The sequence below is a fragment of the Nestor notabilis genome, unplaced genomic scaffold (genome assembly GCF_000696875.1).
Source record: "Nestor notabilis isolate BGI_N333 unplaced genomic scaffold, ASM69687v1 scaffold31380, whole genome shotgun sequence".
NCBI classification, from domain to species: domain Eukaryota; kingdom Metazoa; phylum Chordata; class Aves; order Psittaciformes; family Psittacidae; genus Nestor; species Nestor notabilis.
Genome location: NW_009913007.1, coordinates 36,018 through 59,751, shown reverse-complemented (window position 1 = coordinate 59,751; position 23,734 = coordinate 36,018). Strand labels below are relative to the sequence as shown.

The 23,734-nt window shown below is 42.9% G+C and overlaps 1 protein-coding gene across 1 annotated transcript; it reads right to left on the bottom strand.

Annotated features, from left to right (window-relative positions):
* Positions 1 to 1,024: 1,024 nt before the first annotated feature.
* On the bottom strand, positions 1,025 to 22,874 carry LOC104411833 (ATP-binding cassette sub-family A member 9-like). Its single transcript, XM_010022365.1, is given in 39 exon segments — positions 1,025 to 1,114; positions 1,245 to 1,300; positions 1,393 to 1,472; positions 1,628 to 1,768; positions 2,073 to 2,192; positions 2,520 to 2,638; positions 3,155 to 3,230; positions 3,672 to 3,825; positions 4,149 to 4,166; positions 4,873 to 4,968; positions 5,213 to 5,327; positions 5,652 to 5,772; positions 6,877 to 6,968; positions 7,515 to 7,583; positions 8,145 to 8,255; positions 8,425 to 8,538; positions 8,689 to 8,859; positions 9,382 to 9,495; positions 10,119 to 10,256; positions 10,703 to 10,830; positions 11,258 to 11,424; positions 11,699 to 11,858; positions 12,405 to 12,524; positions 12,974 to 13,113; positions 13,658 to 13,748; positions 14,282 to 14,420; positions 14,753 to 14,872; positions 15,113 to 15,288; positions 15,761 to 15,871; positions 16,843 to 16,901; positions 17,632 to 17,803; positions 18,457 to 18,589; positions 18,975 to 19,160; positions 19,619 to 19,757; positions 20,239 to 20,465; positions 20,840 to 20,940; positions 21,694 to 21,852; positions 22,072 to 22,282; positions 22,770 to 22,874. Coding segments are annotated over 39 exon segments (4,839 nt in total).
* Positions 22,875 to 23,734: the final 860 nt, after the last annotated feature.

Here is a 23,734-nt window from a genome sequence, read left to right as displayed (position 1 = left end):
TGGTGTGATGCCCGCCCCCCCCCCACCACCTGCCACTGTCTTCTACTGAGTCCACAGCCCAGCCTTTCCCCAAGACTGGGTGTATTGAGAAACAGGACAACAGGACACCAGGGGAAATACCTGGTTGCCCAAACGTAGGGAGTTTCTATGCTATTTAGTTGTTTTAATTTCTTATTTAAAACTAGACCTGGCTGGCAGATGTCTAAGAAGAGATGCTGAACTGCTCAGACAGGGTCAGGATGCTGGTGTTTGCCCAGTCTCCCTATTAGCATCCCATCTCTTCCAAGCACACACAGACTGTGGGGGCTAGCGAGGAGCCCACCCTTTCTTCCAGAGCAAACCAAACACACAGAAGACCTGCTCAGGCAACTGTCCTGCTCCAGCACATCTTATTTATGACTCCAGATAATAATCACTTTTTAAAGCTGGTGATCGAAGACCTGCCAGTTTTCAACACGCTTTTCCAGGGACTGGTGAGTCCTTTCCTCTCTCTGTGTGCCCAGTGTTGAGGACTAGAGATGGACCAGGGTGACCTGAGCTGGCACGCAGCAACAGCAGCTTTTGGGATCAAAACACAGCCCCAGACCCCTCTACCAGAAAACACCATCTTTGTTAGCCACATTACACCAGCCAGCAGGATGCTTCTCAAGCCGAAGCCCTGCTGTCCTCCTGCCAAGGATGAGTACGGGTTTCAGAGTCTCGTCTGAGTTTGTGCATGATTCTGTCCAACAACCAAGCCTCCAGCACAGCCACAGCGCCCACCTCACTGCCTTGGGACCAGCAATTCACCTCAGCACAGCAATCCTTCATGAGTCAGTCTGAACAGACAAAGGGCAGGCATCAATTTGTCAAAGGATAAAGGCTTTATTTATTAAAATAAGATTTGTTTAGTTTGTGAGACAGAAAACCTGCAGGTCAACATGTGTCGTAACACAGGTAACCAAGTCCCAGCGCTGCAGGTGATCACACACATCAGTAACACTGATCAAAAACACTGACTACTTTCCTTTGTGGCTCCAAGGAATCAGGGGTGAAGCGGTCTCTGCTCTACAGCCCCATCAGATGCTGCGTCTGGATCGTGCTCCTCCAGGTCCCTGGTGAGGTCTACAAACACCTGCAGTGTGCCACATCAGAAACAACCCCGTTATGGACAGTATTTACCCCGACAGTATTTACACTGGTCACAGGCTATTTCTTCCTTTTACACGGTCAGCTCCTAACCTCTAACTTCTACATTAGCATACCTGTTGCAAAGAGTGCAGTGACAAGCTGTAGTCCTCAAGCCTGAAATTCTGTTTAGCTGCAGAAGGATGGAGAAGGCATCCGTAAAAACCAAATCCATATGAACAATTTGAAAGCAATCTTCTTGGCTAATGGATTGTTTCCTTTTACCTGCTTCTAGCTTGGAGAAAGACTGGGACAGAGGTAGTGCGTTTTCCAATGGTATCTTGTAGATGAGTGAAGAAGTTGTCCTGAAAAAGTAATAAAAACAATGAATTCATCACTGTGTGAGTCAGCACCAAGGATTAGGGGTGCTTGTAGGTACTCCCAAGTGAATTATTGAATAGAAAACAACAGAGAGTCCCAGCACAAGTCCGGGCTGGTTGTGCAGCCCATGGGCAGTGACCTTCCTTGCCGAGATGCGTAGGGGAAGAGGTGCAGAACTTCAGTGTGGAGAGCATCGCTTTGCCCCGGGTCCGTCATTTTGATTTCTAGGTGGTAACTTGTGCCAGATTTACTTTTCAGATCCTCAAGGGAACCGATGTACCTGCAGAGGAGGGAAAACATTGCTCAAACCATCATGATCAAATAAAGCAGTCACTGGATATGAGCAGATGTCTGTCTTCTTATTCATCGGCTGTTTACACTGTGCTGCTAAACCACCTCCTCACCAAACTGTTTGTTACACGCTTGGGACAATCCAAACCAAGATATTCTATTAGATTAAGAAGAATCATAGATCAGAGATCAGAGTGGTTTGGGTTGGAAGGGACCTTAAAGCTTATCCAAGTCCAACCCCCTGCTGCGGGCAGGGACACCTTCCACTAGACCCCGTATACCCCAGTGCCCACCGTAGCTGACCCGACACCAGGATGGCCACTCGGTCACACATCGCTTCTGCCTCCTCCAGGTACTGTGTGCTGAGGATGGCTGCACGATCCTTGCTTTTCATGGCAGTCTGAATCACTTTCCTGGGAACAGAGAGGTCACAGTTACTTCCCAGGAATAGCCACAGAAAATCTCCTGTTTATGTCTCCCAAACTCCAGTTGAAATGATAAAGTTATAAATGAGTGGATGACTACTTAAAAACCATCAGTTATCTTGTGTAAAGATGACATGTGGATGGTTAGCAAGGGCTTACTGCCTGCTGAATAAGGAGTTTAAGGGTACCCCATCCCCGTGCATTAGGAGAAAGGGAAAGTACAAATGGTGCTCTGCCACCAAGGCAGAACCTCTTTGCCTGCCCAATGGTTATTACAATAGGGAGAGTATGACCCCATTCTGTTAAGTCTGACACACGCTTCTCAACATGGTTGCTCACCACATACGGCGCTGCCCTTTCAGGTCCATGCCCACTGATGGCTCATCCCAAAGCATCACCATTGGATCTCCCAGGATGCTCAACGCAAAACACAGCTGAAATGGGAAAGACATGGAGGTCAGGTGAGGTCTGCTTTTACTTTACCTGCAGAGCAGGTGAATTCTCCTGCTACACCTTAATCCACGTAAATCTCTTAGAAGCTGAAGCTCATGATTCCAAAATGCAGGAGTAACAAGGATTCAGAAAAAACCCGCCTCAAGGTGTTCTTAGTTAACATTTTAAACTCCCAAAATCAACTTCCCCCAAAACTTCCAAGCCTGCCAAAGATCTGAAAGGGGTTTTCCATCTCATTTACTGGCAGAGGCACATGGTCGGCACAAAGAGGTGATTACCTTATAAATCCAATTTATGGTTAGCATTTATTAAAAACACAACGTGGGAGAAGGGAGAAAAAGGAGAGGGAGGGATCCTGCCAGGCTGGATTTGAAATCTACCGATGAAAAGAGATCATGCCAGGAACCCGCTCTGCTCAAGGTTTTCTGTACATAACGTTTAAGGAAGAAAGCAGGTACAGAAAAGCTAAAAGTAGCCAACACACATCTAATACAAACCTTTCTGGCTTCTCCAGCAGATAACCTCCTAGCTGGGGTTCTTAAATGCTTCTGGAGATCCAAAGCCTTTTCTATGCTGTGGGGAATGGAAAGGAAAAACACTGAAATGACCATCTCTGTTTGCTAAGGCAGGGGTATGGAGGAAGCAGACACTAACATACTTGTTTCAGATGATACACATCACCTAGGGTTACTTGGTGATTTTACTGCTAGCTTGGATGATAAATTGAGGAATATGTGCAGAAACTCAAGTGCTGCTAATGAGAGAAGTGAGTTACTCATGTAACTGACCATGAACTGGAGCAAGTTTAGGGTTTTCTAGATAAAGCAGGGCTAAAATCTTCATTGAACAGTAAGAGCCCGCAGATCTCCTGAGAATGAGATCCCATTTCTCAAAGAGGCATTGAAGGTGCTGCCTCTTAATCAGAGCAGCCAGGTTTGCTAGCAGGAAACCTTTCCCTGTCCTATACCTCTGGAGAGAGGAAGAACCGAAAGCTGACATCATTTGGTTTTGTACCGGCTGATGATAACTGCTGCATCTTCTTTCCTCATCCCTCTCACAGCACTGTAGACCTGCAGGTGCTGGTGCACAGTGAGGTCTGGCCAGAGTGGGTCCTGCTGCGGGCAGCAGCCCAGGCATCCCGGGATGCTCTGCCCCGGGGTGGAGACAGCTCCATCATGGACCTTGAACAGCACCTGCAAACACACACACCTCCATAGCTGTAGCATGTTATTCTAGGGCGAATCAATGAACCACTTGGAAATGTGGTTGTGTTTTCTCCTGTCTTGTGAGGAACCTCATGAGCACATAGAATCATGGAATGGTTTGTGTTGAAGGGATCTTAAAGCTCATCTGGTTCCAACCTCCTGCCATGGGCAGGCACACTTTCCACTACAGCAGGTTGCTCCAAGCTCCATCCTACCTGACCTTGAACACTGCCAGGGATGGGGCAGCCACAGCTTCTCTGGGCACCCTGTGCCAGCACCTCAGCACCCTCACAGGGAAGAATTTCTTCCTAATATTTAATCTAAATCTCCCCTCTGTCAGTAGGAAAAAGAAGTAAATGGTAAAGTTTGTTCATAGGAAAGGAAGGCCAGCATCAATGGAGTGATCATCTCCACCTACCATGTCTTCTGCTTACCTGAAACCAGAGCAGCACTTTCACAAAACCAAACAGTATTTATCACCATAAAACTCTGGGTAATAGTGCCAACATGAGACCATTTTTTTCTTAGTAATTCTTCTCTATTTCAAACCTACAGTCCCAAATCTGTAACAGCAATGGTATTTTCCCTCCCCCAGCACATGCCATTAATCATCCTGCACATAATTAAGTGATGGATTTTTGCTGGCCCAGCCCTGTTCCCATTCGTTTTCAATTTCCTGGGTTTGCAAGGCTGTTTATGAAGAGTGTTATTAATACATTTTTTAGATGTCAACATTTCTTACAGGGCGTGTGAAATTTCTTGATATGTTTCAAACACACACCAAAGACTTTGTGTAGCTCAAATCCTTAACTCTGTAACACTGATTTTGATGTCAATTACAATGTGCTTGGACTAAATCAAAGCACATCATTCTTTTCTTCTTACTTCTGTAAATAGGGTTGCATGTACATAAATTCCCTGACTTTAGGGCTGTGTTGCCAGCTTGCCTTATCACATCCTTAATTCATAAAGGCATCAAGGTCATCCCCCTGCTGCCCCACAGGAGTCACCTACCTCCCCAGCAGTCACTGTTAGGCCTCCAGAAATCATGTTTATAGTGGTGCTTTTTCCAGCTCCGTTGGGTCCTAACAGACCTAATACTTCTCCTGGAAAAATGATGCAAGAACTGTTAATAATAAATATTGTTAATAAAACTGTCTTCCTTGTGTGCCAGGCAATATCTAAAAGTATAGTAGGAGGAAAAACTGCTTATGAATCCCCATAAATTAAAATGCAGGAGCTCAGGTGTGTTTGGTCTGGTCACACAGAGGAATATTCTAACAAAAATATGGTCTCCTAATGTGACCTTCACATTAATTATTTATAAGAAGTTCAGCAAAATACTTGAACCTTTTTTAACAGTAAAAGAGAGGTTTTTGACAGCAACTTTCTTCTTTTTCTTAAAGATGGAACTGGCTTTCTTGTCTTCATATTCCTTGCGCAAACTGTTGACCACAATCATTGACTCCTGTGAAGAGATGAAGTGGGAAATAAAACCTCTGCTCCTATCCCACAAGACAGCTCATCTGTTCTTACCATTAAGTATGACCCTGTAAAGACAACATTCTTAAACTAAAAATCCAGGAAACAGAGCAACAGAATGAAGAAAAGCAGAATTAAAATACAGTGCCAGTGAAACTCCTCCTGGTGCCAGGATAACCGTGGGCTGGATGGTGAGATGTGCACTTGGACATCAGATCGGTAAATAACAAGTGCATGAGCTAAGAAAGCAGACACAGGCCTGAAGATGGAGAATGAAAAGGAAAACAAGTCAGAAGGCTGGTTTCACCTCCTCCTGCTGCAGTGAGGCCATCGCATTCCTCACCCTCTCCCTCTCTGCATGGACTTCTGGGGGCTCCTCCACAGGGTGCTCCCTGTTCTGGCAGGCAACCGGTCTCCTCTTCTGGATCCTGCGAGTGCAGGAGGAGAGATGGTGTCAATGGGAATCACTTCCAAAAAGGATTGGTTTTTCAAGTTTGTTCCCAGTGTGGTGCCAATGCAGCACCCTGTAAAATTTGAGTTCAGGAGGTGTTGCACAGACGGTATCTACTCAAATATTCATTAACTGGGGAAAAAAATAATCCTGCTGGCATGCATCAGAAAACAAGGGCCATATTTAGCTTTTCTTCTATCAGCAAGCATTGACTGGTACTGTAAGTATTGACCAGGTTGACACCTTCTACTAGACCAGGTTGGACAGGGCTTGGAGCAACCTGCTCTAGTGGAAGATGTCCCTGGCCATGGCAGGGGGTTGGAACTGGATGAACTTTAAGGTCCCTTCCAACACAAACCAGTCTGGAATTATATGATAGGATTCTATAGTCCTTTGCTCAACACATGCCAGTGATCTGCTCAAGGAGAATTTAAACACATATGGCAGATTTTCAAAGGTATTTGGGCATCTCACTCCCAACTGAATAATAACATTTGTCTCAGTTGCCTCTTATCTGTTGGTGACAGATAAGCAGAGAGCAGATTGCAGACCCCAACCTAATGAAGCTCATGGGGAAGTCTCCATCCTGCAGTGAGCAACACTAACACATTTGAAAAGGAGTTAAAACGTTGGATTTCAGTTTGTAACCCTCAGCTTGGCCAGCTGAAGTGAAACATCCTGAAACCTCAGCTATGAAGCTTAATGTAAAAAAGCTTAAACCACATTTGTTATTCTGTCTAGGACATTGTAGGTCAACTGACCTTCTATTGCAACACGATGGGTGGGAATTTGTCACCACTGACATTCAGGGAAACTCCAGTAAGTAAAGTTAGACAATAATAACCCAAAAGAACAGAACTCCACCCTCCTTCATTCTCAATTTCCTCCCTTCCAGATAAACTGATTCAAACTAAAAATGTGACTTTAACCACACTTTGCTACAGGTCTTTAAGTTCACAAGTTCCCTCCTCCTGCTGTCAGGGATTGAGCCAGGAGGATTCTGCCTGGTTGTGCGGCGCTGAGCCCATCCCACAGACTGGGATAACCAGGCTCACAAGGCACCCTGGTGCCCAGGACACACCTGAAGATGGGATCAAATCTCGTAACTGGTTCTCCAGATCTCATCTCCAAACAGCGCAGGAGAAAAGCAAAAATCACACAATGGAAGAAAGGCTAAAAAGGAAAAAATGAATTAGGTTTGTATGGAGAGAAGGTAACATCACACTCAATTAGTTCTAACTATAAGGGGATGCGGGAACCCATCTCATTTACTTCAGCTATTGAAAAGGTCCAGAAGGGGAAGAAGTTAAATTGATGTTTCACATACATTTCCATCTCATATGCAGGTCATTTGCAAAGGCCTTGACTTCATAGTACAGTTTTATCCCACATAACCTGCACCTCAACAGACATCGTACAGGATCAGAGAACACTTCTTTCTTTTGTAGAAGCAGCATTAGACTGAGCAGTTGATTAATAATATCCCTGCCTTATACACGAGCTCTGCATAATCCCCCCACTTTCACCCGTGATACAGCATCCAGGGGTCATGTGTGACACAAGCCCACGATTGCTTGGAAGTTCCTTCCATCCAACATTTAGTATGAAACTTTGACCACATAACCCATGCTTTATTTATGGGGAGACTTATACAAGCCCAGAACAAGTCCATCACATTGGAACTGTCATCCAAAACCCCATCATCGAATTGCTCCTTACTGCAAAGACAGCTACGAAGATGTGATTCCACGCCTCAAGAAGACCGATATTGTGAAACAATGAGAAAAGCTACAAGAAAAGAAGGTCAGTCAGTTAGAAAAATTCCCTCGCACAGGGTGCCTCAGTGCAGGGCCAGGGCAAGTGTGACATGTAGGATGCTCAGCTTTTCCTCAGGATGGGATAAAGGAGCTTTGATCTGTACTTATTCTTTCGAGTTCATGCTGCCTCGAAGAGCTGTGGCTTCCTTGGCTAGAGCTAATTCAGAGACACCTCAAATCAGCCAGGTTGGATTGATCTTTTCCATCATTGCTTCTCCCTTCCCAGTCTTTCACCTCCTTCTGACAGCTTACTTCATCCAGGTACCCTCCTCCACCACCTTCCCCTCCCACCCTACCCTGGCTGCCAAAATACAGTCATTATAACAGCTCTTCGTAACTAAAATCCCCCCAAATATCCCAATCAAACAAGTCCAATCCTGGCCCCTTCTCTCAATCCCCAGCTTGGACCTTTTATTATCCTGTTGTCTTTTGACAGTCGGCACTCTGAGACAGGGAATTGCAATGTGGCTCTTGCATCTCCAGTTTGCACCGTTAGGACCATTACTGAATTTAGTAGGACACGTTTACTTACTGGTGTACTGAAGATCAACCAGCCCAGCGGCGGAAACACAGGAATCAAAATAGAGAAGGTGAAGTGAAGTGCTTCATCTATGTCTCTGAGCATATAGAGAGTAGAATTCACCTCGAATAAAGCAGACAAATATTTCCAGTATTAACGTCTTCTTGGTTAAAAATAGGCTGTCACTAAAAATCAATCTGATTTGTGTTATTCTACTGAATATTGGTATATTTGAAATGAAATCTCAGTGGTGAGATGTGTAAATCAAATGCTTCAGATTCACCTCACTTACCAGAATGAAAATGAAAGACCAAATATAACGATTGCTTCGTCCTGTGCGGAATTTAAAGGCAATTAAATAGATGAGGAGGACAAGAGATACTCCATAACCAATGGTGCAAAAGATCTAGAGAGAGAGAATGGTGTCAGCGACAAGGAGATGTATATGGGGATATGAAAACCTGCCTAGAGCAGTCTGTTTAAATGGAAGTATTTAAAGGACAAACTCACTGTGAAAGGAGGGCGGGGGGGTTGTGTCTGCAGGCAAATAGCTCACCAGGGGCAGCATGGTGTCGGTCTGCAAGGGGCAGATGCGGTTGAAGAGCAGCAGGATCCCAAACATGAGGCACTCCAGGGCCCAGAAGAGTGGGATGTCCACCAGCGCCTGCCCGCACCAGTATGCTGAGGGGAAGAGCCCTGCGAGCCGCAGCTGGGCACAAGCCTGGAGCTGTGAAAGAGAATAGGAAAAGGGGGATGATTTAGAATAGCCCAAAGCATCATTACTGCTCCTCCTTATCCATTACCCTCAGTCCTCCCTCCCTTGGCTCACCCTTCTTCTCCTTTCCAAGCACTCCTAAATCTCTCTTAGTTCTACTGTTGTTTCAAACCACTTCATTCTTTAAAAAACCCAAGCAAATCCTCCTGACCCTCAAAAGCTTTAACCCCACCAGAACTGTTCAGAGCCTCCACTGACTCCCTGAGATGGAGGGTAACACACTTTGGAACAACATTGTGCTCAGGTGGCTATATTTCTTCTATATATTATAGCTAGATGAACTATACCTAGTTTATTATACTATTCTATTGCTATAGATATATCTAGATACAATATGATATATAATAGATAAATAATCTGATATAGTATAGATATAATATCTAGAAATGCCCACTGGTATCTGAACTGCTCTCCAGAGATGTTTCATTTACATTTATTCCTTGTGTAAAACCACTTCAAGCATGTGCGTTTTACCTTGTGATCCTCAATGCTGCTCATTGCAAACTGAGGAGGCAAACCAGCAGCCAAAATCAGCATGTAGCTGAGGCAGATGAAAAAGATATCACTCTTTACTTCTAGGCTTTGTGTCTGTGGAAGAGAAATACGGAGTCACATCAATAAACAGCTTCCCAGGGAAAATGTGGCTAGCTCAATGCTCTTCGGATGGTTAAACATGCAAGTGAGTGATAACCCTAATGGTAAGTCATTTGCATTTAAGAAAATAAAACAAGGCATTAAAAAAAACCCCAAAATTTAGCATCTTAGAAGCTGCAAAAAGTATTGGAATTAGTGTCAACTGTTGTGGATAGACATCATCTTTTTGATGTGTTTCTTTCCGAACGGTTGCTGAAGAAAGGTGGGGTTTGCAAGAATTACTTGTGAAATACTTATATTTATTCCTATATATAATACTTACATATATTCCTATACTAAGAAATACTTATATGAATTCCTACCATAATGCCACGTAACACAAACTTAAACATCTCACGGCACTGAAAACCTGTAGAGCACTTAAACACTGCAGAAGAAATCACCATTAAATACCACCGGTTTTGACTGCTGAGCAATGTCCCCAGGAGCTGGCCAGCAGTCAGACCATTAACCCCAACCCTTGAAGGCTGCTCATCCAACCAGGTTTCCAAGCCGTTGGTTATCACTTCAGCATGGCTGTTTCAATTCATTTTCAGTCAGAAAGGCAGGACACTCACACTGTAAAAGGGGTCGCTCCAGACGCGGATGCGCGCGGTGGAATTGAAGAGCCTTAGGAAGGTGTTGCTGAGGATATTCACCAGCACGGGGAAGCAGTTGATGGGTTCTGCGCTGCACATGACCGTGAATTGGTAGTTCTGAAGATGTGAGAGCAAAAGGCATTACCTTTACACCCACGGGAGGTGTGAGGAGGAGCTGACAGCAGTGAGGGGTTGAGAGGAAAGCAACGACAAAGGAATTCATGTTATTGGTGGGACCACGGAGACCTGGAAATGTGCTAAGAGGAAGCACGAGGAAAATGATAAAGACTTCTGGCCAAGATGATTGATAAAGACAACAGCTTCTGGAGAAGAGCACGAAACTTGCATTAATGCTTTCCTCTAAAGATCACTGTCAAGAAGCATGCAGTAGAAAGAACCAAATCTAATCCTGGTTTCCCCCAAACAAAACTACCAATATTATTTAATATGTCAAACAAATATTGCCCCTTTTGCTGATGTGTGTATTTTGCTGTGCCTCATTTAAACACATTGCAGAAAATGCTGTTGACACACAGGATGAAAGAAGCAAAAACATCCCTCACCTTGCCTTCCAGGGATATTTTTATAGCTCCGTTATACTGTGGAATGCTTGTGATGTTTTTCTCCAGAGTTATTTCTGGGGTTATGTTTTGACTCTTCAAAGCAGCAAGGAAATCCCCAATTTCTGACCCTGAAATCAAGCCAGGAACAGAAATCAGAGTAGTTAGAGGTTTATTTCTTTAAGTATAAACAGTTTCATATAGGCAAGTGCCCACTTGCAGAGCAGAGGTATGTTAAAACCCCCCAAACATTCAGAATATAAGCAAACTTGTATTTCCCTTATTCTTTTCCTATGATAAACTGGTTAAACATAATGCATGTTTCCACTGTTAGGCTGTTTCTTGCTTTTTTATAAGGAAATAAATGCCTCTTTTAAATATCAGCTACTCAGTTAGCATCACTAAAACTGGATTTGCTTCTGGCCAAGAGAAAACACCTCCCAACATCACAAGTATAAAAAGGGACGTACAGAAATAGCAAAGCAAGGCTGGTCAATCAACTCTAAGAGGACTCAGAGTGGAGCAGAAAGTGAATCAACATCACATGTTCTTCTTCACCTGTGTCATTGACGATGAGAAGGTTTGATGACTTATTTTGCATTTTCTCTTCAGTGGGAAGGAAATACAAGGTGGCAGTGATTTCCCAGCTACTGGAGGTGTCCCACAGTTGAAATCCAACAAAAATCATCATCATTGGAAGGATGAATATTCCAAAGAACAGCAATCTAAATGGAAAAACAAGCCATAAGTGGGTGCAGGGGAACTCCGCTTCTGTGTGATTTATACTGGGAAAGACAAGGGGGAATTTAAACCTTAAGCAATTCAGAGCTCTACCAGTAAGTTCCGACTGTCCTTATTACTGCAGCTTATCTATGTTTTCCACCTAATTTCTGCTTCTAAATATCTCCACCGGTATTCAAGTGTTCCCTCAGTCACTCAAGGGTATGATAAAATCCTTTGAAAAGCACCAAGAGAGAAGGTGACAGCTCCTGTACTTACATGGACCTGAGAAACTTTCCTTCATGCTTTAGCTTTAAGAAGCGAACTCTCATCACAGCACACACTTGCTGCCTCCAGAGCTCCATCCCGGTCACTGCTGTGCTTCTCTGTTCAGAAAACACCAGGAGGCTTTGGTCCCTCTCCTCCAGGTCTCTGTCTTCTGTGTGTTCAGCACAAGGAATACCATTATCGACAAAGAGTGTTCAAGGGACACATTTTAATCACAGTCAACAAGAACCTTCTGCTCTGGTTAGAGGAATGCTTTTAGTTTTTAGCCAGAAAACAAACAAGGGCAGAGAAAAGGGGCCATAATCTATCTAGAACATAATTTACATCACTGAGTTCAGGCTGGTGGAACCTGAGCTCATTGGAAACACATCCAATATTTTCACTGGCCTTGCAAAATGCTTATGTCTAGTTTATTTCTTCCCATCTCCTAGTCTGGGCAGTGCACCCTTTAAAGGCAAATCACTTCCAACATCAACCTTCAATTCTTGTGCTTAAAAGCACGTGGGAAGTCAAGATTGAGTCATCTAGACTTCTCCAAGAAGACATAATTCACTAGAGGAAAGTTGAATACAGCTCTTGAGCTACCAAAACTAGTGAAATTCACATTTAACAGAACCTCATCAGATAATCAATTAAAAGGTATGCCTATGTGGAACCTTAACCACCCCACACTTGCAAATCGGAGTCACTGTTTTACCTTCTTGACCGATGGCTTCCTCACCCTCCAGCTTCAGGAAAACCTCTTCCAGGGTTGTCCTGCTAACCTCATAGTTAACAACACCCTGTGAAAGGCTGCTCTCGAGATGGCTGAAGAGATCTGCACAATAGGAAAAACAGACTCAGCCCAGGGACCAAGGTTGGTGTTGAGCAGAAGCTTAGACTGGCAGGTTTGATATTGCATGTTCTAACATTCACATCATTCATGTCCATAGCTGAAAAGCCATGGCAAAATTACTGCTCTCTTTTGAGGTAGGTAGAAAATTCAGAGTCTTTGATTACTGTGGGCCATCCTGAAACCACAGGAGACCCCGTGGGTTGTAGTTTGTAGATTAGTTGATGAGTTTTATTTGTTCATCTGCGTTATTATATCAGCATGTCCATTAAAGGCTTTTTTTAAGGCTGATGTTTATGCAGCTCTGGGCTTCCAAATCCCATACAGCATAGACCAGCGAATATAGTTATTCCCATCACAGCAACTTTGCTTTTTGCTTTTCCCATCACTTGATTTCCTTTTACAACCCTGGCGCAAGGAAAGGCTTTTCTTACCTGGGAAGCTATCAGTGTTTTCCAAAGGTAGCATATAACACAGCTCTCCCTCTTTCTGTCCTTTGAGCACAGCATTGGGGATGTACTGTCTGACCAGGGATGATATAAGCTCAGGGTCACAAAGGTCATTTATGTGCATCCTGTATGTATCAGAAAGCAACTGCTATAATATTAAATGAGAAAAAACCTAAGCATACATCACCCATTTGAAACAGAAAGGCAGCAGAAGCTCTTCAAGCCATAGGGAAACCTCCAAAACTGGGCAGCATTTCAGTGGGGATTTTCACTGACATCTGCAGTGCCCCTGGTTTTGCCATGCACACAAGGAACACAGAAATTAAAATCCAAAGGAAAACAGCTTCACATTAAAGCAGCTGTTTATCGCTGGCACCACAGAAGAGGTGGGAATTGCAATTCATCGTACTCTGGTCCCGTTTTGGCTGCAAAGGAGGTTGCAAAGTCATTTTAGTTGCATGCACAGAGCTTTGAGGATTGCGTTCAAAGCAAAGCAGCTTCTTATCCAGAGCAAGATACTTTTGGCAGCCTCAAAAGTCTTCTAAATTGATTTGCCAAGATTTCTATTACTCTATATAGAGGCTCTATAGAGACACAAACCCTACAAGAAAAGACATCAACTAGAAGCTTTTCATAAGAAGAGTGATGACCACAAAGAAAAGGATTTACCTCAAGTGATAGCCAATTCCCCATTTTCTCTTCAAGTACAGAGATGAGCCCACACACTGTAATCTCCCATTTGAGAGGAAAGCTTTCCGATCTAAGGAGGCATGGATACAGAGGATTGAGGGGGGATTTACAAGAGTGCAGCAGACTGACCTCACTGTGCTCCTTCTGAACTCAACAGGCATTTTCATAATGAAGTTGAGAGGAGTAAGGCCAGTGCTGAAGGGCCTTTCTTTTGAAACTGATTCCTTTCTCCTAAGCACCAAGGTTAATCTTTTAATTACACATTCCTATAGGCTTGTGGAAAATTGCCGTGCAGCCCAGGAGCAATAAGGAGACAGGAAAGATATTAATTCAAACAATATCACTAATGTGTGTGGGTGCTGCTAGTGGTATATCCAGATAATATGCAAGTGCTTCATCCTGATGCAGAACACAAGCAAGATGTTGGAGGAACACATCAGTCCAGTTTTAGCCTTTGCTCACCCTGGGGTGGGTGGTTGCTATCAGACAAAATGCATCCCATGAGCACAGACTGCACCATGGTGGGACCTGTATGTAGGCTCTGCAACAGGGAAGCCTTGTTTGTAAAGTGTATTCAAGCACAGTGTGAAGATCTGGGCTCACCAGCATGAGCATCAGCTTCCTCCATGGACTGGGTTGTGAAGAGCATCACGCGTCCAGCCTGGTGCTCCTTCAGAAGGCTCCACACGTGGTGCCTGGAGCAGGGATCCAAGCCAGCCGTCGGCTCGTCTAGAAGCAGCACCTGCAAAGGTGAACAAGAACAGACCTCCACATGTCCAGGCTGGAATTTACATCTCTACATCATTTCATTTCGTGTTTTTGATGATCTCATTCTAAGAATAAAATATCAGCCATAGTTATTGCTTTCGCCTGTTACAGTATTACCCTTTCAATCTAAAATACAGTTCTCATTGACCCAGAATCCTCAGTCTTTCCAGCAGCCCATTGAATTAGTAGGTCAGCAGATTCTGAGTGCCAGGGGAAAAGCACAAATGTCTATGTGCCAAGTCAAAATGCAAAGCTATGTGCTACAACAGTTTGTGTTGTGTATGTATAAATATGACCGTTCCCTACCTGGGGATTCCCTAAAATTGCAATTCCAAGAGACAATTTTCTTTTCTGTCCTCCACTCAGAGCATCAGCGTGAACATCCTGAAGGTCAGTGAGGTCCAGCATCACGAGAACCTTCTGCACCTTGGCAACATACAGAGACAAAAGCCAGATTTCCAAAGCACTGGTCGCATTTTAATTCATAGAATCATAGAATCAACTGGGTTGGAAAGACCTTTAAGATCATCAAGTCCAACCTTTACCCCAGCTCTGCCAAGTCCACCACTAACCCATGTCATAAAGGCTGGTTATAATCTTTTATAAAGCTTGAACTGTCCAAGATGCCATGAAACAGAGGTCAGTGACTGATAAGCACATACCAACCTCTTGCTCTACTTCCTTCTGCTGAATCCCCTTGATGTGAGCAAAAGTTCTCAAGTTTTCCTTCACTGTTAAGGCTTCAAAATGCAAATTTAACTGGGGGCAAATCCCAACCATTGCCTGAATTCCTTCCATATCCCATACTTCAGAAACTTTGTGGTTGTATATCGTTGCAGAACCTGCAGACAGGAATAAATGAAACAAATCTCTACGGTTCAGTATTTCCCAGTTACAGGGGGAAAGCAGACTGCTTTGTATTCATACCTTGGACACTAATTCCAGCATTGTGGATGTTTCTCAAGTGCTTAAAAATTAAAAGGCAAAATAACTTTGTGTTGCCCAAAGCTTTAATACCACTCAAAGACATTTCAGAGCACAAAATCTCTCCCTTAAGAACTAGGACATATTTCCTATAGGTATGCAGCTCATCAGGCCATCCAGATTGAGAAATAACCATCTGTGCATGCTTCCACACATGAGCATATCCATAAGGGATGCATTAGCCCTGGAGCTCATGTTGATGTAGCAATCTGCACTGACAACAAGCCAGACTGGATGACAGGGGAAAATTTAGGGCTTTGCATCTTTATTCCTTTATATCTGGAAAAGCAACCATCTTTTCCTCTTCAGCACTGGGGTCCATCATCTTACCTGCTGAAGGCTTGGAAAATCCACTGAGCACATTTAAGAGAGTAGTTTTTCCAGATCCACTGTGACCAAGTAACGCAGTGATCTGGCCTTCATATATACTTAAGGACAAACCTAGAATAGAAATAGGATAACACTGGCATGGAAATCTGTGAGAAACTTGTGAAGTTTGTGAGGACTTGTACCTGTAGCTTGCTGCCTGGTAGGACAGAGAAGTGACACTTCTGAAGATGAGAGGCAAAAAGCACAGATCCAAAACCAAAGGTTGCATCTTCAGAAGTTAGGACTAAACTTAGTAAGGAACTTCCAGACATGAATTGAGGGAACAAGTGTATTAACTTCAATATTCAAAGACTTTTGACGTCTGTTTTCCATGGGGTTCATAGCCTTTTATTTTAGCATGGCTCAAGAGAAAGTCCACAGAAAGAGAAGAGCCCAAACCCTTTCCAGCACCTGACACCTCAAGTTATTTCAAAGCAGCCAGACTTTACCTCATTTCCTTTAAAAAGAAAACACTTATTTTGTATTTCTGGGGGTTGTTGGGGTTTTGTCCGTCAATATAAACCTGTGAGACCATATTGATACTTTCACCATCACTTGGAGATCTTGCTAGACAAAGGCATCTAACAAACATCCCACCACTATGCTATGACTGTACCAACTACCCGCATACCTGCAGCTGGCAGATGTGCAAGTGCTTGGAGAACAGGGCCTCAGGCAGTGACAGCAGCCTCAGCTATAGCCGGGGACCAAAGAGACAAGTTTTGTTTGCCCAAAGTAGTTTACAATTAGAAAGGGAGGTTTGAGAGGGGATTTCTCAACTGGTTCATTGCTGCAGAAGCCACAGCTTTTAAGGACACACAAACTGTTGCAAAAAAGTAATAAATATTTACTTTCCTGGAGTGAACGGGAAAATAACAACCTGGTGGAAATCTGCCAGTCATTTACCCCAGCAGAAACAACCAGTGCATAATGGATTTTGACAGTGCTGGGGGCAGGATTAAGCACATCCAGTAAATTCCAAAACAGTTTGGGTTCATATCTAATGAAAAATAAAACGAAAAGTGTTACAAAACCTCTCTCACCCCTTAGAGCTTCTGTTCTCTTGTCCTTCTTCTTGTATGTTTTTTTAACGTTGTTTAGTCTAAAGGAAAGGTAAGCAAGCCATTACTATTGGATCTCACAACTCTGGCATGTTTCTTCTGCCTCGAAATGACCTTGGAAAACTACTGGAAGAGTATTTCTCAACCTCCTCCTCAAACTGGTCCTGCTCCTTATCAGCTGAAGGGATTGCTTTATGGAATGCTTTTCTTGTACTCTTAAAAGCAGAATTAGGTGACGTGCTTTTCTAGAAGATACTTAAAAGGTTTCAAAGTCAAACTCAATGAGTACTTAGTGAATGAAGCAGAAATCCCTAGGGAATGTGGTTATATAATTAAAAGCAGTGACCTGGGTATTATTTTAGCAGATTTATATTTGCTTTCTAGTAATATGCAATGGACAGTAACAGCAATGGGCCAGACAAGCTCCAAAAGCTTGTAAATGACAGTATCTTATGCAGCATACTCCATCAGCAGTGTTTTAAAGGTAATGGTGAGGGCGACAGACTCACTAGTGCTGCTCTGCAAAGAGGAAAGTGCAGGGAAGAGAGTTGGTCCCTGGCACTAAGGACGTACATGCCCAATAAATGTTCAAATCCAGCTCTGGAGTGGAACAAAACACTGAACAAACCTTCCCTTTCACATGTTTACCACTAACTTTATCTATATATGTTAATGGCCTGGTCTAATATTTACCAGTGCAATATGGCTATGCCCTCTAGAGTCAAATACAACATGTAGCATTGTATCTGTCATGCCTACAGGAGTCTTTACCTGATTGCTTCCTTCCCATCAAAGCCTGGAGGCATTGGCTCAATGTTATTGCTGAGGACAGGATCATTGCTGCTCTCACTGCCAGCTTGTACCCCCATGTACCCACTCCTGGGCTTGCACCAGTACGATGGTCTCAGGAAGAACAAGGGTGGGTATGGTACTCCATACTTGCCTGGTTCAGAAACAGAGGAGGTGAAATATCAACCAAAACCTGCTGCATGTCAGCTCAACTTCGATAAACCCCATGCCCAGCCGCCTCTCCTCTGTAGGTGCATTATATAGACTTTCAGCAGCATTAAAGGATTGGTAATCTGCAGTTAAAGTTGTCCACTCATCTCTATCTGTAAATGCAGGTGAGGAACGATCACAGCACAGACCTCACTGAGAACCTCTTTGGCCCAGAAGGTATAGGAAAATCAGGTCAAGTCCTACAACATCCTTTTAAGCCCAGTGGTTAGGGCTTTTGGAGTAGGATATCAGTGCCTCGCTGCAGGGTTTAACATTCCTTTTAGAGCCCGTTTTGAGGTACCTACAGGGACTGAGCTCCTGGGAAAACAGGATTCTTCCCAACCAGTTTCTTCTTGAGCAATACAGCAAATCCAGTCTTTATCCCCTAACATAACATGCCAAAACTCATTGTTGTTACGATACCCTTCCACAACCCGACCAGCTTGATAGTAGGACACCTTATTTGTTGCTCCATGTAAATTACTGTTTTCTCAGTCTATTTCATAGCCCTTTTGGCAACTTTCCCCATGTGAAGAGAGAGGATTAATGAAGAATAATTCAAGGAAATTGCCTTCTTTCCCTTACATTTCTACTCACCGGGCAAAACCTTATCAAAGTAGATGGCCAACAGCAAATACAAGACACTGTCAAGGCTCAGTATGAGGTATAGGTTAAAGAAAGGGTACAATTCTGGAGTAAAGGCTGGTCCATATTTGTCTAATTTTAACATCTAGGGAAAAATAAAAACGCATGAGTCAGATGCAACACTTCCTTTAGCCAGAAATACTACATGCTAGCCACTGCTGTGTCATCATGACCATTCTCACCAGAAACCCACGTCCACTCGTGATCATGATGCTGTTTCTAAGCAGGGCAACACTTTATCATGACCACAAGTATTAGAAGTGCTTCAGTAAGCTCAATTCAAAGTTGTGCAGAAGTTGCTGCACTGGAAGAGTGATGCACATAATACTTGCTAAGGCAGCACTTCAAGACCCCATGGTTCTTGCAAATGTTGGTACCCACCAGACACATCCCACTTCTAGGATGATTTCCCAGAGATTGACATTAGTTATATACACAGAACTGGTAAGTTCACGATGCAGTTGACATACCTTTGAGATGCCGGCTGTAAAGGCAAAAGGACTGAAGAGATTTAAAATCCATTCCAAATACAACGGTAGTTTTTCAAAGAATGTCAAAAAGCCCGACAATCCAAGGAGGACATGGAGGGCAAAGCCCACAAAACTGGCAATATTTGGCTGCTTTAGCAACGAGCTGAGCATGAAACAGAAGTGAATCTGCAGGGGAGAAAATCAGTAGTTAGCAGATGCATTTCTGTTGGTCGTTAAACAAGCCAACTTGGAAATCCAATGAGCAAAATTAGAGACCCAGTTGAGTTTCAGCTGTCCCCTACATGGCACGTCACAAGGCTTGCATCATTTAGCAGACAGGTCTATAAAGGCAGAAGGATCAGACCCCTGTTGGCCTCCCCAGAAGGCTGGATGCCAGGAGGCAGCCCCAGCCTTCCCATTAATGCTAGTGTTAACATCTTTCTTTACTCTGATCCAAGTCAGAATGTAATAGGATTGAGATATTAGCCTACCAATTATAACAATAAATCCCAGTAGTGAAGTATTTGTTACTTTCTCATATAATGCCTAGCCCCAGAGCACTTTGTAGTCTTTGAGTTTCAGATGTTTTACTTAGGAAATGGAAAAGAATTGTGCAGCATTTAAGAAGGCAAAAGCAGACTTACAGATGCTGTGCCATAAAAGAAATAAAAGAAGTATATTTCAAAAAAGCTGTGGTCATGGACGACTCCTGTGATCGTGATCAGCGTCAGCAGAGTTGCTGTTATTGAAATGTAAAAAGTGTACAGCAAGCTCCAGGATAACCTACAAATGAAGGCACAGTTATTTTTGCCTCTGTACATGACAGCACTTGCCATGGCATAGCCAAGATAACACACATTGGTTTTAATTCAAATACTTTGTCATTCCAAATACAAATCTCTTTACAGTTTCCAGACCGGAAAGGTGTAAATCATAGAACCATAGAATGGTTTGGGTTGAAAGGGACCTTAAAGCTCATCCAGTTCCAACTCGCTGCCACGGGCAGGGACACCTTCCACTAGACCAGGTTGCTCAAATATCCATGTCTTGCACCTACCCAAGTCTCTGCAAATGCAATGATAGCAGCAAAGAGCCACAGGGCATCTAATCACTCTAAGGTGATTGTAAGTAGTTGCTGCTGGGGTCTGGGCAGCCACTTGTCTCAGCTGAGCAGTGCTACCAGAACCACATCCATCACACGAGCTAGTATACATCTTATACACATAATTCCTGTAATTACCCAGGTTATTATTATGAGACTTACCAGAATGCGATATCTTGCAAACCCATTGCTCTCATTAACACCTTCAGCTTCTTTTTCTCTCTTATAACTTTCACTGATAAAAAGTACATGTATGGGGAGAAGCACAATATAATGTAAGTAATGAACCAAAAATAATCCATTTTATACACAGGCTTGATCAAGGGCGATTTCAGGCGAACGCCACGGATTGACTTCATCTCTTCCCGCACAGAATGGTTTGTTTTCATCTAAAGGAAACAAATTAGCCATTCATTTCATTTTCTGCAATGAAACAGCCAACATCAGAACAAACAAGTTCCCATAAGTGTTTATTATTAGTCTGTCAGTAACAATGTTGCATTTCTAAGTGGGAAATAACATCAATATTTAGTGTCGCTTTGTATTCCCTTGTAATACACACTAAAAGTGCCTTGAGCCAGGAGAATGACCCATCACTCTTTTATCTTTTGAATCACTCTATGTATTTGAAAAGTTAATGATCACAGGAAAGCAACTGGTTTGAGTTTTTTGGGGTTTTTTTCATTAGTTGGTTGTGTTTTTAAGTTTACAGATGACTCTGTAAAGAACAGAAAATGTTATTTTCCATCATGATCACACTTACTTCTATGATTGCTGCATCGATGCTGGTCTGCAATGATAGGAAACCTGCATACCAGTACAAGGGAACGTGGCAGGTATCTGATGAAAAATTAGAGCAGGTATCTGAAAGAAAATAAATGAAGAATTTTATATATTCCCATATACATGTATATACGTATAAATTCTTTTGTATAATCTGTGGGGTTGAAAATGTATTTGACCTAAAGGTCAGGAAATCAAGAATCAATGCTGAGGGCAGGGAAGAAGCTCCTCTAGGAAATCCAGAGCACACTGGAGATGGGGTCACATCTGCAAAGGGCTACTGACTTGAGTAGACGGGACAAATGACCTCTCCATCATTTCCATTTTCCAAGACTAGTTCTTAGCAACATACTTTTCTTTTTTCCCCATCAACTGATGAATTCACTTCAATTTCATCTCATTATAAGGTTACTGTTTGGTTTTGATAATTTACTACTTTTAGTCAGTAAATAGGGGTGATTTTGGTCAAAAAAGTAGTAATATGGACAAATGTGTGTGTAGATTTACGCTTTAATGTATTAAATACATGTCCATACACTAAACATTAGAAGTAGATTAGTGCACACTCAACGCTCATTTTCCAGGCATGATCTGACATGGCAAGACATAGAAAGGAGAGGGACAAAAAAGACCGTGGATAACGTGTTCTTAAAAGCTTTTCTTTGACATTTGTTTCCTTCTAAATAAACAAACCCTCAAATTCTAATTAATATCTTTCAAAAACACTTAGCACATAGAGCCTTTGATCCCTTCGCCGTGGCATGGCATCACAGAGATCCATCTAAGCACTTTTTAATGTAAAATCAAGTCCTCTGGTTTCATTTATTTTGTTACCGATGTGTTCGAAGGCATCATTTGGAGACACCACACTGTAGCTTTGAAATCTGAGACGGTAGGAGAAGTCATCCTTAAAAACAACACCAATAACGTCTTCCTCCAAAATTCCTCTTGTTTCCAGCTCTCTCTCATTGTCCACCTCTTCTATTGTTATACCTCGTGTTAAAAAAGAGTGAAAACAGAAGAATAAAACCACCGCAGCTGAAACTTTGATTGTTTTACATTATTGTATTTATTAAAAATGAAAATGGCATCAGCCACAATCTGTACCGTGAAGAACTGTGTCATCCAAATGCTTTTCTCGCTGCACACAATGACTGTGTCAGGGTCAGATCAGACTGTGCAGCTCCAACAGTGATTTAAGAGCAGCATTACCTGTCATTGCAGAATCCGAAGCCACTTTGCTCATTATGTGCCTGGTGGTGGCTGTTACAGGAGTGTATGCGAGTGTAACCTGTGTAGCGTTGAAGGCTGCATCATCCAACTGTCCCAGGAACTTGTAAGGGATTTCTTGCCGTGGGTAGTGGTATATCATACTTGCTGATGTTTGTATTATTAAGAGAAAAACCGCTGACGTGGCCCATTCCTAGTGAAAAGAAGGAAATGCAGGAGTGAGTGGCAGCCCCATGACTTGGAGGTTGGGTGGTGTGGGAAGTGTCTTCAAAGACTCTCCTCATCCAACTCTGCTACGCACAGTCCAGCTCCTCCAGCCATCAGTGATGAAGAGCCATTTCACAGGTATAATAACTTTAAAATATGAGCAATGTTTGAAGTGAAAAACATGTTTTCTTAGCACCAGAGCCAATGATGTCTGCTGATAATTTTACACCCGTAATCATGAACTGGACATTGTGTTCCTCTGGGCAGTACAGAAATGGGATCAACAACCAAAAGCCACACGCCAGCTTTGTAACAAGACCTTCTTATGCTGTAATACTGTAGTGTCTGACATTTTCCAGAGAACCACATTACCATCTGAGGTTTCTCATATATCACCCAGCACAAACACAATGCAAAGTAAAAACCATTTGTAGTGGAAATCCTAACTTCCCTTTGGAAGAACCGGTACTTGCCTGAAAACTTTCTGTCTTCCTCCTCCACACCAGAAGAATATTTTTCCATAGGAGAGCCTGGGTTTGCTGAAGTATTTTTAAGGCTTTCTTGAACACCCCCTGCATTGTCCCAGCTAGGAAGAGAAATTAAGTATTATCATTTAGAATACAACCACAGAATAAAACAGATCACTGGAAGTAAATGTATCTATTCAGGTGAACACCAATACCATGCCAAAGTTTAAGAACTTCTCTCCATTTTACAGTTTGGACAACCAAGGAGAAGCTTGAAGGAAATAGTCCAAGATGACACAAGGGAACAGAGACCTGGGTTGGACTAAGCCGCCTCTTCCACTTGCATCCTTCTTCATCCAAAGAGGCTTTGCAGAAAGAGGCATTCAACCAGCTATAGTTTGATTCTTTATGTACGTAATATTAACAGAGAAAAGCTGGTCCATCCTGTACTAAGAATGTGAGAAGGTTGAACAGCATATAGAAGAAAGCAGTTACACAGTTTAATTTTCTTTTTTATGCAGTTATTCAAAATACTTAACACAAATGATCTGCAGCAGTGGGGTCAAGTCCAGCTCCTGAGTGCTAAAAGAGGTTGATGTGTTCTGTTTTCACCCAAAAGCTAGTATGTTGTATTATAGCTCCAGGATAGATAGGGCAGGGCAGCACTAGCACACCGATGCGTTTCTTTATATCTTCCTAAATACTAAACAGGGAGTACCTATTGGGGGATATTTCTATGGGGAATATTTATTTCACCTCCAACTTTAACCATGTGGCCAAGCAGCAAGTATCCTGCTGCAAGAGCAACTGGTTTCACAACCTCCCCAAGTAGAGAGCAGGGGAGGGAACCTCAGAACATGTTGTTGTATTTTAATCATTTAAAATGGCTGGAACCAAAAGAAATCAAAGTGATCTCAAACGCACAGTGCTCTATTCCCCTTGGACATCACTTCCTGGTTTCACGGATTGGG